Source organism: Equus quagga, chromosome 7 (genome assembly GCF_021613505.1).
Source record: "Equus quagga isolate Etosha38 chromosome 7, UCLA_HA_Equagga_1.0, whole genome shotgun sequence".
In the NCBI taxonomy this organism is placed as follows: domain Eukaryota; kingdom Metazoa; phylum Chordata; class Mammalia; order Perissodactyla; family Equidae; genus Equus; species Equus quagga.
In genome coordinates, this window is record NC_060273.1 from 127,219,613 (window position 1) to 127,231,817 (window position 12,205).

A 12,205-nucleotide genomic window follows, 5' to 3' on the forward strand; every position below is an offset into this window, starting at 1 on the left:
GAGCTCCTTTCTGACACCCCCGAATCCTCTTGCCGTGGTTGTGGGAATGGTTGTGAAGACCTTGGAGCTTTAAGAGATTCTCTGAACTCAGGAGGGAGAAACTTAAGAAACTGAGATGAAGGAAATACACGAGGTAATTTCTGGGCTGGACAAATGTGTATATAGCATCTTGTTCCACTCCTTGAACTTTTAGGTAGCTGTTTAATTTTTCTCATTTCATTTTTATTTGCTTCAAATTCTACCAAGTAGAGGCTTATTTGTATCAATTAAACTCTAAAAAGTATTGTTACTGGACCAAATGTGGGTCCCCTCTTGGGAGTTAAATAAAACTGCACCAGAAGTAGTTGTTTCACAAAGTTGAATTTTTACTTATGGCATACAGCAAAGAAAAATGGAGACCATAGGGACTAATTTCACAAAGCCATGGCCCCACCCCTCCAGCACAGGGAGGTGGGTGTCTTTATTTGGGGGTAGGAATGAATATTGAAAGAGGAAGTTTCATCACAGTGAGTAGAGGTGGGCAGAAGCTTGCATATGCGTGGTTGGAGATCAAGCTTCTGCATACATCACGTGATGTAAAAATGGCTGCTTCGCCCCTCCTACAGGAGGGAATTTGCAATGTTAATGAGGGCAGGTTACTTTCGTACAGCTCTCTGCCTATCTGTCCTGGTGCCAGTCTTGTGGTTGCTGTCTTGCCGGGTCTGGGCCCGTCTGGTCCCATTCAGAGCACCTGGGTCCAGGGCAGTTGTCGCTTAGAGCTTCTTCCTGGAAGGTACCTGAAAGACGCATAAGCTCAAGGCCCCAAGGTGTTAGATAAAGGACCACCTGCGTCTTTCAAGGAGACAAGAGAGTTAGAGTTTAGGTAGGACACGAGAAGTGGGTTAGGGTCCATGTCTGGTGACAGTATTACAAGAATTAAGGAATTTTTATTTTTTTTAATGTGGTAAAAACCAGCAAATTTGCCATCTTAACCATTTTTAAAGGTACAGTACAGTGGGAATTTTCTAGTTTTATGCCTCAATTACAGAGATAGTTCACTCTGCCTGTTTTCTACCAATAACATAGCTGAAGTAGATTTCATTTACTCAGTTGGCTGATTCATTTAACAAATATTTGAGTGTTTACCACCTACGGAATAGAGCAGGAATGTCGTTTTGTTTTCTTCCAAAATAGAAACTTGTAATATTTTGCTAATTATAAGATATGTGCTTATTGAAAAGAGTTCAGAAAATACAGAAAAGCGAAGTCTTACACAGTCCTACAACTCTGTTAACTGCTGTTGACATATTGGTATTTATCTTTCTAGACTGTTTTTTGTTGTTATTGCTGATCTATGTCTTGTCATATTTTCACTCCAAGTGCTATCATACTCTATCCTATTGTCCTATTAACTATTTTCAGTTAGTACAGTCTGGACATCTTTCCATGGCAGTAAGTTTTTCTGGATAATCTGTGTAATCATTTCACTGGGTGCATTGTATTCAAGAGTATGGATGTATCATAATTTCAGTGATCAGTACTCTTTCATTAAACATCCGGGTTTCCCTTCTTTCTTCTAAACAACACTTAGATGGCTATTCTTTTGTATATCTTTGTATTCCTGCTTGGTGAGGATAGAAACAAGGTCCCTTGTTTAGTGCTGCGTTCCCAGGAATTGCCACTGCGTATAATAGGTGTGTAGCATAATAAATATCAGTTGAGTGAGTGAATGGCCTGGTTATTTCCATGGGATTAGGAATAGGGTTTTCTTATATGGGTTAGGTCCTGGAGGGGAGGGGAAGAGCTTGGTGGTTGGGGTGGTTGAACTGGTTGGGGCAGAGCTCTAATAGAGGTCATCCAGGTCCGTTGAGGCCAGAGGGTGCCTGGCCAGAGAGGAAGGGTCACAGAAAGGGAGAGGCTTCTTCGGACCTTTGTGGAATGCTTACTGAACACCCAAGGGCAGTGGAGAAAAGCTGCTTTCTCTCTTGCTTGCTCCTTGCCACGCAGTCGTTTCCCTTCTGTAGGAAACCTCAAAGTTTCAGGCCAATCTCAGGCCAGTGCTATCTGTCCTGTTCACCCTCATTATTCCAGCAGTAAGTCGAGCAGAATGGCAAAGAGTCTACCAGATTTAAATCCTGGCTCTACCACTTAGTGGCTTTCTGACCTTGAGTCCCCCAGCCTCTCTGAGCCTCAGTCACGGCTCTGGAAGTAGGGGTGATATAATAGCTAATAATAATAGTTGTGCCTTGCAGAGAGGACAGTGTAAGAGATTACTAAGTGTTAACTCTTCTTAGCTAGTATTATTATGGATTAAGTAAGCTTTTTAATAGGTTGCTCTGTGTTCTTTTGTATGGGAGAAATCCACTGTAAGCCCCGAACAAACGTACTTTCTAGTGCATGTACACTCTGTGTTGAGTTTTCTGAAACACAATCGTGTGAATTGGGACTGCCTGCAGCTACACTGTTTGTGCAGTAAGATATTCCTTTATTGAGCAGAAGAACTGCGTGTTCTCCTTCTAGCTTTCAAGTCACATCATTCCCTTGCCTGCTAGCAAGAAAGGGTAGCATCTGGCACCATGGTGGCAAGAGTTCCTATTTACCCCCACCACTGACTCCCTGTTGCAGTGGAGAAAAAGGTCTGTATAAGCTCAGTGGGAAGCTGTTTCTGAGCTTGGAGCGAGGAGAATGAGCGGCAAAATGTTGGTTGTGGGGTCCAGAATTTAAATGAATATTGCTATCAAAGTGGAGTCCATTGTTCACTACCTTTCTGCTGACCACAGGTGATTCATAGGTAATTCTAACCTCAAAGGAGAAGGAAGGCAAGTGGGCCATGACATTGCATGAGCGGTATTGTATGTTCCAGAAAGACGTGGAAATCTAAATAAAGTGTAGAGAGCATTGTCTACTTTAATAAAAAATTTTGAACCCAATTTAATCTCTTTAATGTTTTTCTTCTGTTTCCTTGATATCATAATCCTCCAGCCTGCCCAGGAACACCTGGGTTCTGCTTCTCACAGCTTCAACAACTTCAGTTTTTGAGGAACTTCCTAGCTGCTGCCCGTTCTCTGCGCCATTTATTAAGGGACAGTATTATAATTATTGTGGTTTACAAAAAAACCTCTCATGTCTTCCCTCAGTTCTGCTAGGTCTCCTGTATTTGCACATCAGGGAAAAGGCCTGGATGAAGGGCGGTGTCAGATTGGAATATTTCCTTTCCTTTTGCAGTTTGGACTTAATTATTCGCCCTGAAGCCAACTTGGCTCTCCAGAGCTCTCGAGGAATAAGTCTTTCTGATGGGTGTTTCCACATTGCTCAGGGATGGACACTCCTAAAAACTAAAGCACCGAAACTAAAGAATGGGACCCATGTTTGGGATGATTCTTGTGACAGAAGTGTCCCATGCACTTCTTTGCCTTCCCCAGTGCCCCGAATGGAACGTGATTCTTTGCGATGCCCGGGCGGACGTCCTGAGTGTGAGTTATCGCACTGCCGTGGGGGCACACCACGTGGAGTGGGGACCACGGAGCAGAGCGATGTTCGTGTTCCTGCGGGGTGCTCGGAGAGCTTCCACTGCCTCCCTTTTAGTTCTCTGTCTGATCGGTTTCTCTCTCTTCTGTCTGGCTTTGGGGGTAACTCAGTGTGCCTGCCTGTCGCAGTTCGTTTTCAACATCTAAGGACTTAGGAAGGTTGGGATGTCAGATCACCTCTTGCAGAGACGACAAGAATGTGGCATGGATGCCACTACGTTGATCGTGCCTTTTCCCTGTGAGACAGTCAGCTTTAGGACGTGCTCCCACACAGCTTTCCCGGCTGCCCCTGCCCTGGATAGGAATGAGTTGAATGGGAGGAGAAACCTAGTTACCTCCCACCCATCATCTACCCTTAGGCTCCTTCAGATTCCGAGGGAGGAAAATCGAGACGGGAGCCGCAGAGAGTTGGCACCCAGGCCTTCTGGTTCTTGGACCTGTGCTCTTGCCATCACTGTCCCTCCTCGTCAGCGTGGGTGCAAGCAAGCCTGGAGGAACTGTGAAAGGCGGGCTTAAGGGACGGAGAGAGGGGCTCTTATGAGTAAGATACATGGTGTGTGTGTGTGCACGCCAATGCTGTGACGCATAGTTGGCTTTCTTCCTAATTCTTTACTATTTCTTATCGGTGGTGTTGCCAGCTGGGAATTTTGGATAATAAAAGAATTATGCTTTTTAATTTAACAAAAGAAGAACCTGGAAATTACTACCAGTCCTAGCTCATGTTTCTGTGATCATGTCTTTACATGGGGAGCGTCAGTCTTTAGAAGAGCTGTCTGTGCTGAGGGAGGACCGGGCGGGACACTGGTGTTTATTGTGGGGGTGTGTGTGTGTGTGTGCAGTCCTTAGCTAGGTGAAGGACAGTGATGCCATCGGGGAGCCCCAGCTCCAGGTAGCAGCTGCCTGGCTGACCCTTTCCTTTAGACTCCGCCCTGGAAGGACAGAGCGCCTTCTATTTAGAAAAGCCTTTGCTATTCATGCTGTTGCTTTTTCAAAAGAGGTTAGATGGCGGGCGTGCAGGGCTCTTTGGAATTTTTCCTTTTCCGTATGTTTGGGGCAGAGGAAGGTTGTTCAGAAAGAAAAAAAATCATGTAAGTCAATGCCATATTTGTAAATGCTTTTATATCAATATCTTCAAGCTCATTTTCTCAAATAGTCAGTTTTCTTTTCTTTTTTCTTAATCGTAAGAGTCATGCATGCACATGGTAAAAACCCCAACAGGAGAGCAGAACAGTGAGAAGGAGGTGTCTGCTTTTTGTCTCCACATCTAGGCCCACACTGCAAGGAATCAGTGTTACTGGTCTTTGTGTCTGCACACATACACACCATAGACGGAGATGCCAGATAGAAAATATCAGGGCATACACGGTGTTAGTTTGCTGGGGCTGTCATAACAAAGTACCACAGACCAGTGGCTTAAACAAAGAAATTCAATTTCTCATGGTTCTGGAGACTGGAAGTCTGGGATCGAGGAGTCAGAAGGATTGGTCTCTTTTGAGGCCTCTCTCCTTGGCTTGTTGATGGCCATCTTCTCTGTGTCTTCACATGGTCTTCTTTATCTGCATGTCCATGTCCTGATCTCTTCTTACAAGGACATCAGTCATACTGGATTAGGGCCCAACCCAATGGCCTTCTTTAACTTTAATACCTCTTTAAGGCCCCTATTTCCAAATATAGTCACATTCTAAGATTAGAGAGTTTTCAGGGGGTTAGGACTTCAACATATGAATTTTTGTTGGGCGGGTGTAGGGGAGCACAAATCAGCCCATAACGCCGACTTATTTTTTTTTAACTATATCCTCTTATATGGGTAGTCCATAATTCATTTATTCAGTCCACATGTAGCTGGAGAATAAGACTGTTTCCATGATTTTAACAAACAACCTTATGCCTAAATCTTTGCCCTTGTACAAGTGTACCTGCAGGGTAAACTTCTAGAAGAATTGCAAGCACTGTCATCCAAAGAGAGAGTCTTGGGTTCCTCTTGAATATGTCTTAATTTCTTATTATCATAAGGAAAAGGAGAGCATGCGGTATCTACAAATTAAAGCCTTAACTGCTCCGTGATACAATGCTGGTGTGAGAAATTCAGACTGTAGCACGTAGCTTGTGCACTTGGCCCTGTGGGGTGGGATTGCCAGCCCTTTTGTTTGAGGAGTGTTGCAATTATGATTTTACCATATATTATTCACTCAACATCTGTTTATTGAGCCACTGATGGGCACTCTTTTGTTCATATGTTGCGTTGTTGTTTCTAAGACTTTATTTTTTAGCACAGTTTGAGGTTCACAGCAACATTGAGAGGGAGGTCCAGAGATTTCTCATATACCCGCTGTCCGTACACGTGCACAGCCTCGCTCATTATCCACAACCCCAGCAGAGCAATACATTTGTTACAATTGATGAGCCTGCATTGACACATCATTATCATCCAAAGTCCAAGGTTTGTATTAGAGTTCACTCTTGGTGATGTACATCTTACATTTATTTGTTTTGTATTGCCTGATTTATTCAGTAAAAGGTCTAGGGCCCTTGGAGCCAAAGGTAACAAGATGCAGGCACTTCTCGGCAAGCTTGTGACAGCCCTGGCAGTTAGGCTGACCAGGAGTTGATTTTTTCAGTTTTGAAGGTGAAGATCTGGGGAGTGACATGCTCAGAGTAATAAAGCCATAAATGGCAGGGCCTTATGTAAACCCATTTTATTCTAAGTTATGCTTTTCCAGAAAGAAGTGGCAAGTCAGCAGGACTGTGAGATTTTCCTGGATGCTAACATAACATTTCTCTGGATGCTGTTTTGAATTTCCACTTGGTGTGTATGTCAGTGTTTGGTTTAAGTTAGTGCACTTGTACCCTTGGTTATTGGCAGTTTGCTTTGAGAAGTACCTTTGAGGCTAGTGGAGAATGGCTATTGGATTCTAATATTAGACTTGTGTTTTTATATGTGCAAACATCTACACACACACACACACACACACACACACATGCGCGTATAATTTTTAATACCATAGCAGTATGTAGAGTTAAAGTGAACAATAAGGAAAGTTTAAAAAATCAGATCCATACAATGATACATGACTGTAATGATAGAAGAGGATTAAACCAGTATGATTTTCTTTTCACATTTTCCATAATCACATCCCTCTGTCACTATTTGTCTGTCTGTAAATGACCAATTAGGCTCACATTGTGTGTGTGTCTGTTCATTTTCCCCTCCATGGAGATAGTAAGTTTAAATGTTGATTCTGCTGTGGGAAAGTTCTATCATGGGAAGCATCAACTGCTCCTAAAATATTTCTTTTTCCAAATAGGATAAATATTTTGTTTATCACAGTTAAATTTGGAATGCAGTTAGACTGGTTATCTAAGACTATAGAGCTTAAAGAGTTAGCAACTAATGAAGGTGGAGGCAGTTGGGAAAGACTTTGGGAGGCAGAGGAGGAGGGAGACAGGGCCTGGAGAAAAGCCAGCTCAGCCAGTGCAGGGGTCAGGGGGCGGGCAGGCGGGGACACGAGCACGCTGTAAAGGAATGTGGCCTGTAAGAACACCACACATGCACAGTGTTAGGACCCACTGGTGTGATCTGTTAGCCCAGACCAATAGAACAGCTTATCTTCCAAAGCAGTGGCCTAGTCTGGGGAGGCAAGAAGAGTCTTTTGAGGAAAATGGCTTAGAAAACTGAATGTAAGATGGAAAGAGTACATTAGCAAAAATTTTAAGTAATGAGCTAGTACAGAACGTCAAAGGGCTCAAACAGCGGCAGTTTCATGAAGTAGATGAAATAACTTGGAAAATATGTATGTTTTGAAGATCTGTCGTAGCACCATTGTGATTACGACCTGCTGTCTTATACCTGTATACCCATCATCTCGTCTCCTTGTAGCTGATGTTTATAGCGTGGCCTTCTAATTGGTGCTTGTTTTGAAGCCATGCAAAGTCCTGAACTTCCTTCCAAATCATTATCAAGAGATTGAATTTTTAGGTTAGGTTTTATGTAGAGTTAATACATGTAGATTTTGTTGTTATTTGCAGTTTATGGCGATCTCTTTTGTAGAATTCTCTATTTGCTAAGCAGAATTCCTTCCCTAACACCAGGTGGGTCTGATTAGGTTGTCCAAGAGACCACAGCATAAGTATTGTTATATAGTAAAGTATTACTTTCATAAATGAGGAGTCTGAGTCTTAAAAGGGTAAATAACTTGCCCATGCTTCATAGCTGGTAGTTGACAGAGCCAGGCCCCAAACCCAGGCAGACTGTCTTTGAGCCTGAGCTTTTAACAGCGCTGTGTTCTAGTGCCCCATGCTCTCCTAAAGATTTAGTTTCCTTTTAGGACAGTGAAAACACTCCGTGTGATATTGTGGTGATGGATATATGTCTTTGTATGTTTGTCCAAACCCATTGAATATGCAGCAGCAAATATGAACCCTTAGGTAAACCACAGACTTTAATGTGCCAATAAAAGGATAAAACCATGGATTATGATGTGTCAGTGTAGGTTCATCCTTGGTAAAAAAAAAAATACCATTCTTGATAATGGAGGAGGCTATGCATGTGTAGGAGTAGAGGGTATATGGGAAATTTCTGTGCCTTCTTCTCAATTTTGTTGTGAGATCTAAAACTACTGTGAAAAAAGTAACGTCTTTAAAAACAATTAACACCAGACCCCAAACTGAAAACTTAATCCCTATTTTATTTAATATCCCCAAAGTATGTCCAGTTGCATTGACCAATAAAGCCTAGTCTTGCCGCACTCGTTAGCCTAAGAGTTTACCATGAGGACCTGGCGCTCTGGTCAGCGGTGCGTTTGCAGGAGGCACCTCTTCCCCCTGAGCTTCAGGTTACACACGCCGTGATGTCCTGTGAAAGTGGACAGATGCGAGCCTACCTAGCCTTGCCCATCCCACACGTCCCCACGTGTTCACACAGTGCATTGTTAGGCTCAGGGAGTTTGATATATCTCTTTCTTGGGCCCAACTTCTTGTTTTTTGTGTTTTCCCCACCTCATTTTGTCCTTTTTTAAATTCTCGGCTTCTTTTCTTCTCTTGCTCTTTGCCGATCCCAGAAATCTTTATCTAAGAGTAATGATTATAGTGCTTCAGGTGAACTGTGCCTTTTCTGCTTAATTATTGGGCATCTCCCAAGCGGTGATGCTAATCATTAGAGACGATATCAGGCCAGTTCTGGTGAAAGCTTTATTCACACACTAAACTCTTCGTGCATGTTCAATGGGCAGGTTGCCTCGGAAAAATGGTAGCTTTGAAAGGTCACCTGCAACGGAGGTCTGGGATTAATAGGTTTGTAAAGTCGTGGCTTTAAGAGGATGTTCTGTGTTCCTTTTCTAGCTGGCCTGCTGCTGCGGGCCTGCTGGCTGTGCCCTGTGCTGCGGCTGCTGCCCCAAGTTCCGACAGTCCCGGAGCACCCGCTTCATGTATGCGCTCTACTTCATTCTCGTCGCCCTCCTCTGCTGCGTCATGATGTCCAAAACCATGCCTAAGGAGATGAAGGAGCACGTAAGTGGGCCTCTTTTCAACTCTTCCCATTTCTGATGGTTCAGGAGGGGGTGTGGTGGGGAACAGTCACTTTAGAGGATGGGGTCTGCACACCGCAGTGTGGTTTTGGGTACACTCGCTCTTTCTCAACCGTCCTGATGCCTCTACAGCGCTTTCCTGCCAAGCAGGCGAACCATTCAATGTCTTGATCTTGAGTAGTGGTACAAATGTGGGCTGGTACTTTTGGTGGAGGATGCTTCTATCAGGGGGTTGTGTGTTTTGTCTTCTCCCTGTTTATGGCTCTTCCTGATTAGATGTGAACAGGTAGTCTTGTCTTGTAGACTTTTGTACTTCTCCCTTGTCATAAGGGTGGCTGCCAGTATCTCAAATAGCAGCTGTTATAAGCACTTAATTTGGCCAATATGGGAAGTACGATAAGGCTTAGGTAATCCCACAGACAGTTAGGAGTGGGCTATGGGGCGATTTTTACTTTTCTGGACATGTCACTTGTAGGGTGGGTGTCTCTACGGTTGAGGGATACACTTTCAGCCATTTCTTGGACAAGGGATGCAGAAGGAGGCCTGGTTTGTGATGCTGATGGAGACACATATAGGGCCCTTTTCTGGAATTTCCCTCTTTTCCCCATAGTAGGCCTCTTGATCAGCCAGATTACAGGGCGGGGGGGAGGGGTGTTGGAGTTTTCGAGGGCGCACAATAAATGGCACCATCCTTTCCTTCCCGGGTTCTGAACAAACTGGCAATAAAGACTACAGCGTCAGCAGGCAGGTGCCAAACATCCCGTTTATCCCTCCTAAAGCTGATGAGACGAGGTAGCTTGTGTCTGCAGGGAAGTGGGCTTCCTCCTGCTGAACCCCAACATGAGCCAGACCTACCCACTTGGGGACCCTCCCCGGGCACCAGTCTCGCTGAGCTGGGCCGCTCTCTGCAGGGGCACAGTTTGTCGGGAAGAGCAGCAGGCGTGCTGCCTGAGGGCCACTCTTGTCGGAGGGGAAAGGAGAGAGGAGAGCCCAGCTATCTAAACCCCACATGCCGTACAGATTGGCCACTGACCGCTGAGCACTGCGGAGTGAGGAGTGGGAGGGAGGCCAGGGCAGCTCTCCGATGGACCCCTGACAGAGGGGATGACATGGCCAGGAGCAGCTCCCCAGGAAGCGTTCGTTCTCCCCGACCTTAGGCTAAAACTGCAGACTATTTCATATACACTCAAGGGGTTCAAAACAACCATTTTCTTAAAAGCACTTGATACATTCCCATCCATTAGTTGGAGGAGGCCCCTGGAAGTTTTCTGTTGGGTAATGCGTTTATAATTGTGGTTGTACGGTCTGGAATGTGGCGGAACTACTCTTAGACTTTTGAAATTTAGATTCTCCTCTGATTGCTTTAAACGCCAGCTCTCTACTCAGTAGGGCACTGCAGCTATGGGGCATTCGGACTTGGGAGAAATCAAGCTTCTAAACCTGAAGACAAGGTCCAAAGTCTTCCGTGGCATGAAACAAGGTAGAAATTCACAAGTGCCGTGTGGGAGTATGCATGCAGTGCTGTAGAGGTTTGGAGGCAGGGGGCCAAGGTGCGAGGCTGCCTCGTTTGTCTCTGCCAGGTTTCACTCCAGCTCTGTGTTGTTTGCCTCCTGTTCTCTTCCTCTTACCCTCATGTGTTTGTGGTAAGAAGTGTAAGAGGAGGATACTGAAAGGGTAAATTTTAACTCGTCTTCTGTAGGTCCACTTAGTCTCCCGTTTGCTGCCTTTGTTTTTCAGGTAATTCATGTTGTGCTTTTTAAATTCAACAGGCACTGGCTTGAGGATCGCTGTGGTTCTGTGGTGGGAGCTCCCAGTGTGTCCTGGCTGTCTGCGGTGCAGTCCCAGCTCTTGAGAAGTTTTCAGTCTCTGTAGAATTAAGTTTTGGATCCAAGAAACAAAGTCTGAAACTATCTGAATATATAGTATCTCTTAGTGGTGAACCCATGGAGACTTTGTTGCTGGAGGCAGAGAGAATTTGGGAGCCACAGGTCTCTATTTTAGGATACGACTTTCATAATAATAATCTTGACATTTGGTTACCATTAAGTCATGCTGCCCCATGAAACCGTCCCTGACTCCAGCCAGTATCTCTGCTTTCCGACTGTTCATAGATCATTGAAGAAACAAATGGAAGATGTGAAGTGGTATTGCTGGGGAAGTCTTCATGGAAGAACGGACTTGCTTGATGATAATAAGTATTTTAAGTGCTAATATTTATTGGGTGATACCATGTGCCAGGTTTTATTCTGAGCATTTTAGCTGTATCATCTCACTTTACCACTTCTGTGCTCACCTGAGCAGTCGGCACTGTCGTTATCCCTGCTCTGCAGGCGATGAAACTGAGGCACTGAGTCCTTAAAGTGCCGTGCCCGAGGTCTCCAGCTCTAAGTGGTCGAGCTGGGATTTGCATGCAGGCTGAACGTGCTCTTAGCTACTAGGCCTTGTAGGTAGAGAGAAGAGCAAGGACAAGGCACACGTAGGACAGGGAGAAGATGTGAGTAGGTCAAATGAGCAAATCTCGCAGGAATTTCAGTGCTGAGGTGCGGCGTTGACCGTGGTCTGGTGGCAGGTGGGCAGCTCTTGTAGGTTCTTGGCTGGGAGGCTGTCATGGAAACAGGGAGGCATTTAGGGAGGTGAGCCCTGCAGTGGTGTGTGTGCAGTGTGATTTGGGGTCAGAGCAGAGGGAGGAGTGGGTAACTGACGCCTCACAGAGGCTCCTGTAAATGTCTCTGTGTCTGTTCCCTGAATGGACTGATTTAAAATTGGTTTGGCTGGGCTTCCTGCATAGGGAATGACGTCCCTGTGGGCGAAACCAGTCCTGTTCCATCTTTACGGCCTCACAGGGTCCCGCCAGCTGGTCACAAAGTCAGCTTGTTTCGTGGCCTATAGAATAGAGGCTGACCTCATCCTCAGGCGGTGCTTGAGGGTGGGCATTGAAAGGTCCCCTTGTGGGCATGCACACTGGGCTTCTGCCGCAGTCCTCGCCCCCTCTTTGTTGGCCTGTAGACATGTGCGAGGATGTGATGGAAGAGGAGAAGCCCTGTATGCCTCCAGCAGCCCAGAGGGGAGTGTGTAATTGCCTCCCACCCAGCATTCTCGCCTCCATGTGCGATGGCCTTTGGTATGTGGGTTAAGGACGTGAGGGCAGCCCCTTTCCAGTTAGTTTCAGTTTTTCCT

At 45.3% G+C, this 12,205-nt stretch overlaps 1 protein-coding gene across 3 annotated transcripts in view; it reads left to right on the top strand.

The window, feature by feature from the left end:
• Positions 1 to 12,205, top strand: part of SERINC5 (serine incorporator 5) — an 84,844-nt gene that overhangs the window by 31,824 nt on the left and 40,815 nt on the right. For all 3 annotated transcript variants that reach the window (XM_046666697.1, XM_046666698.1, XM_046666696.1), the window contains exon 2: positions 8,844 to 9,011. In XM_046666697.1, the coding sequence (XP_046522653.1) occupies positions 8,844 to 9,011 (168 nt within the window). The remainder of the gene's footprint in view (positions 1 to 8,843; positions 9,012 to 12,205) is intronic.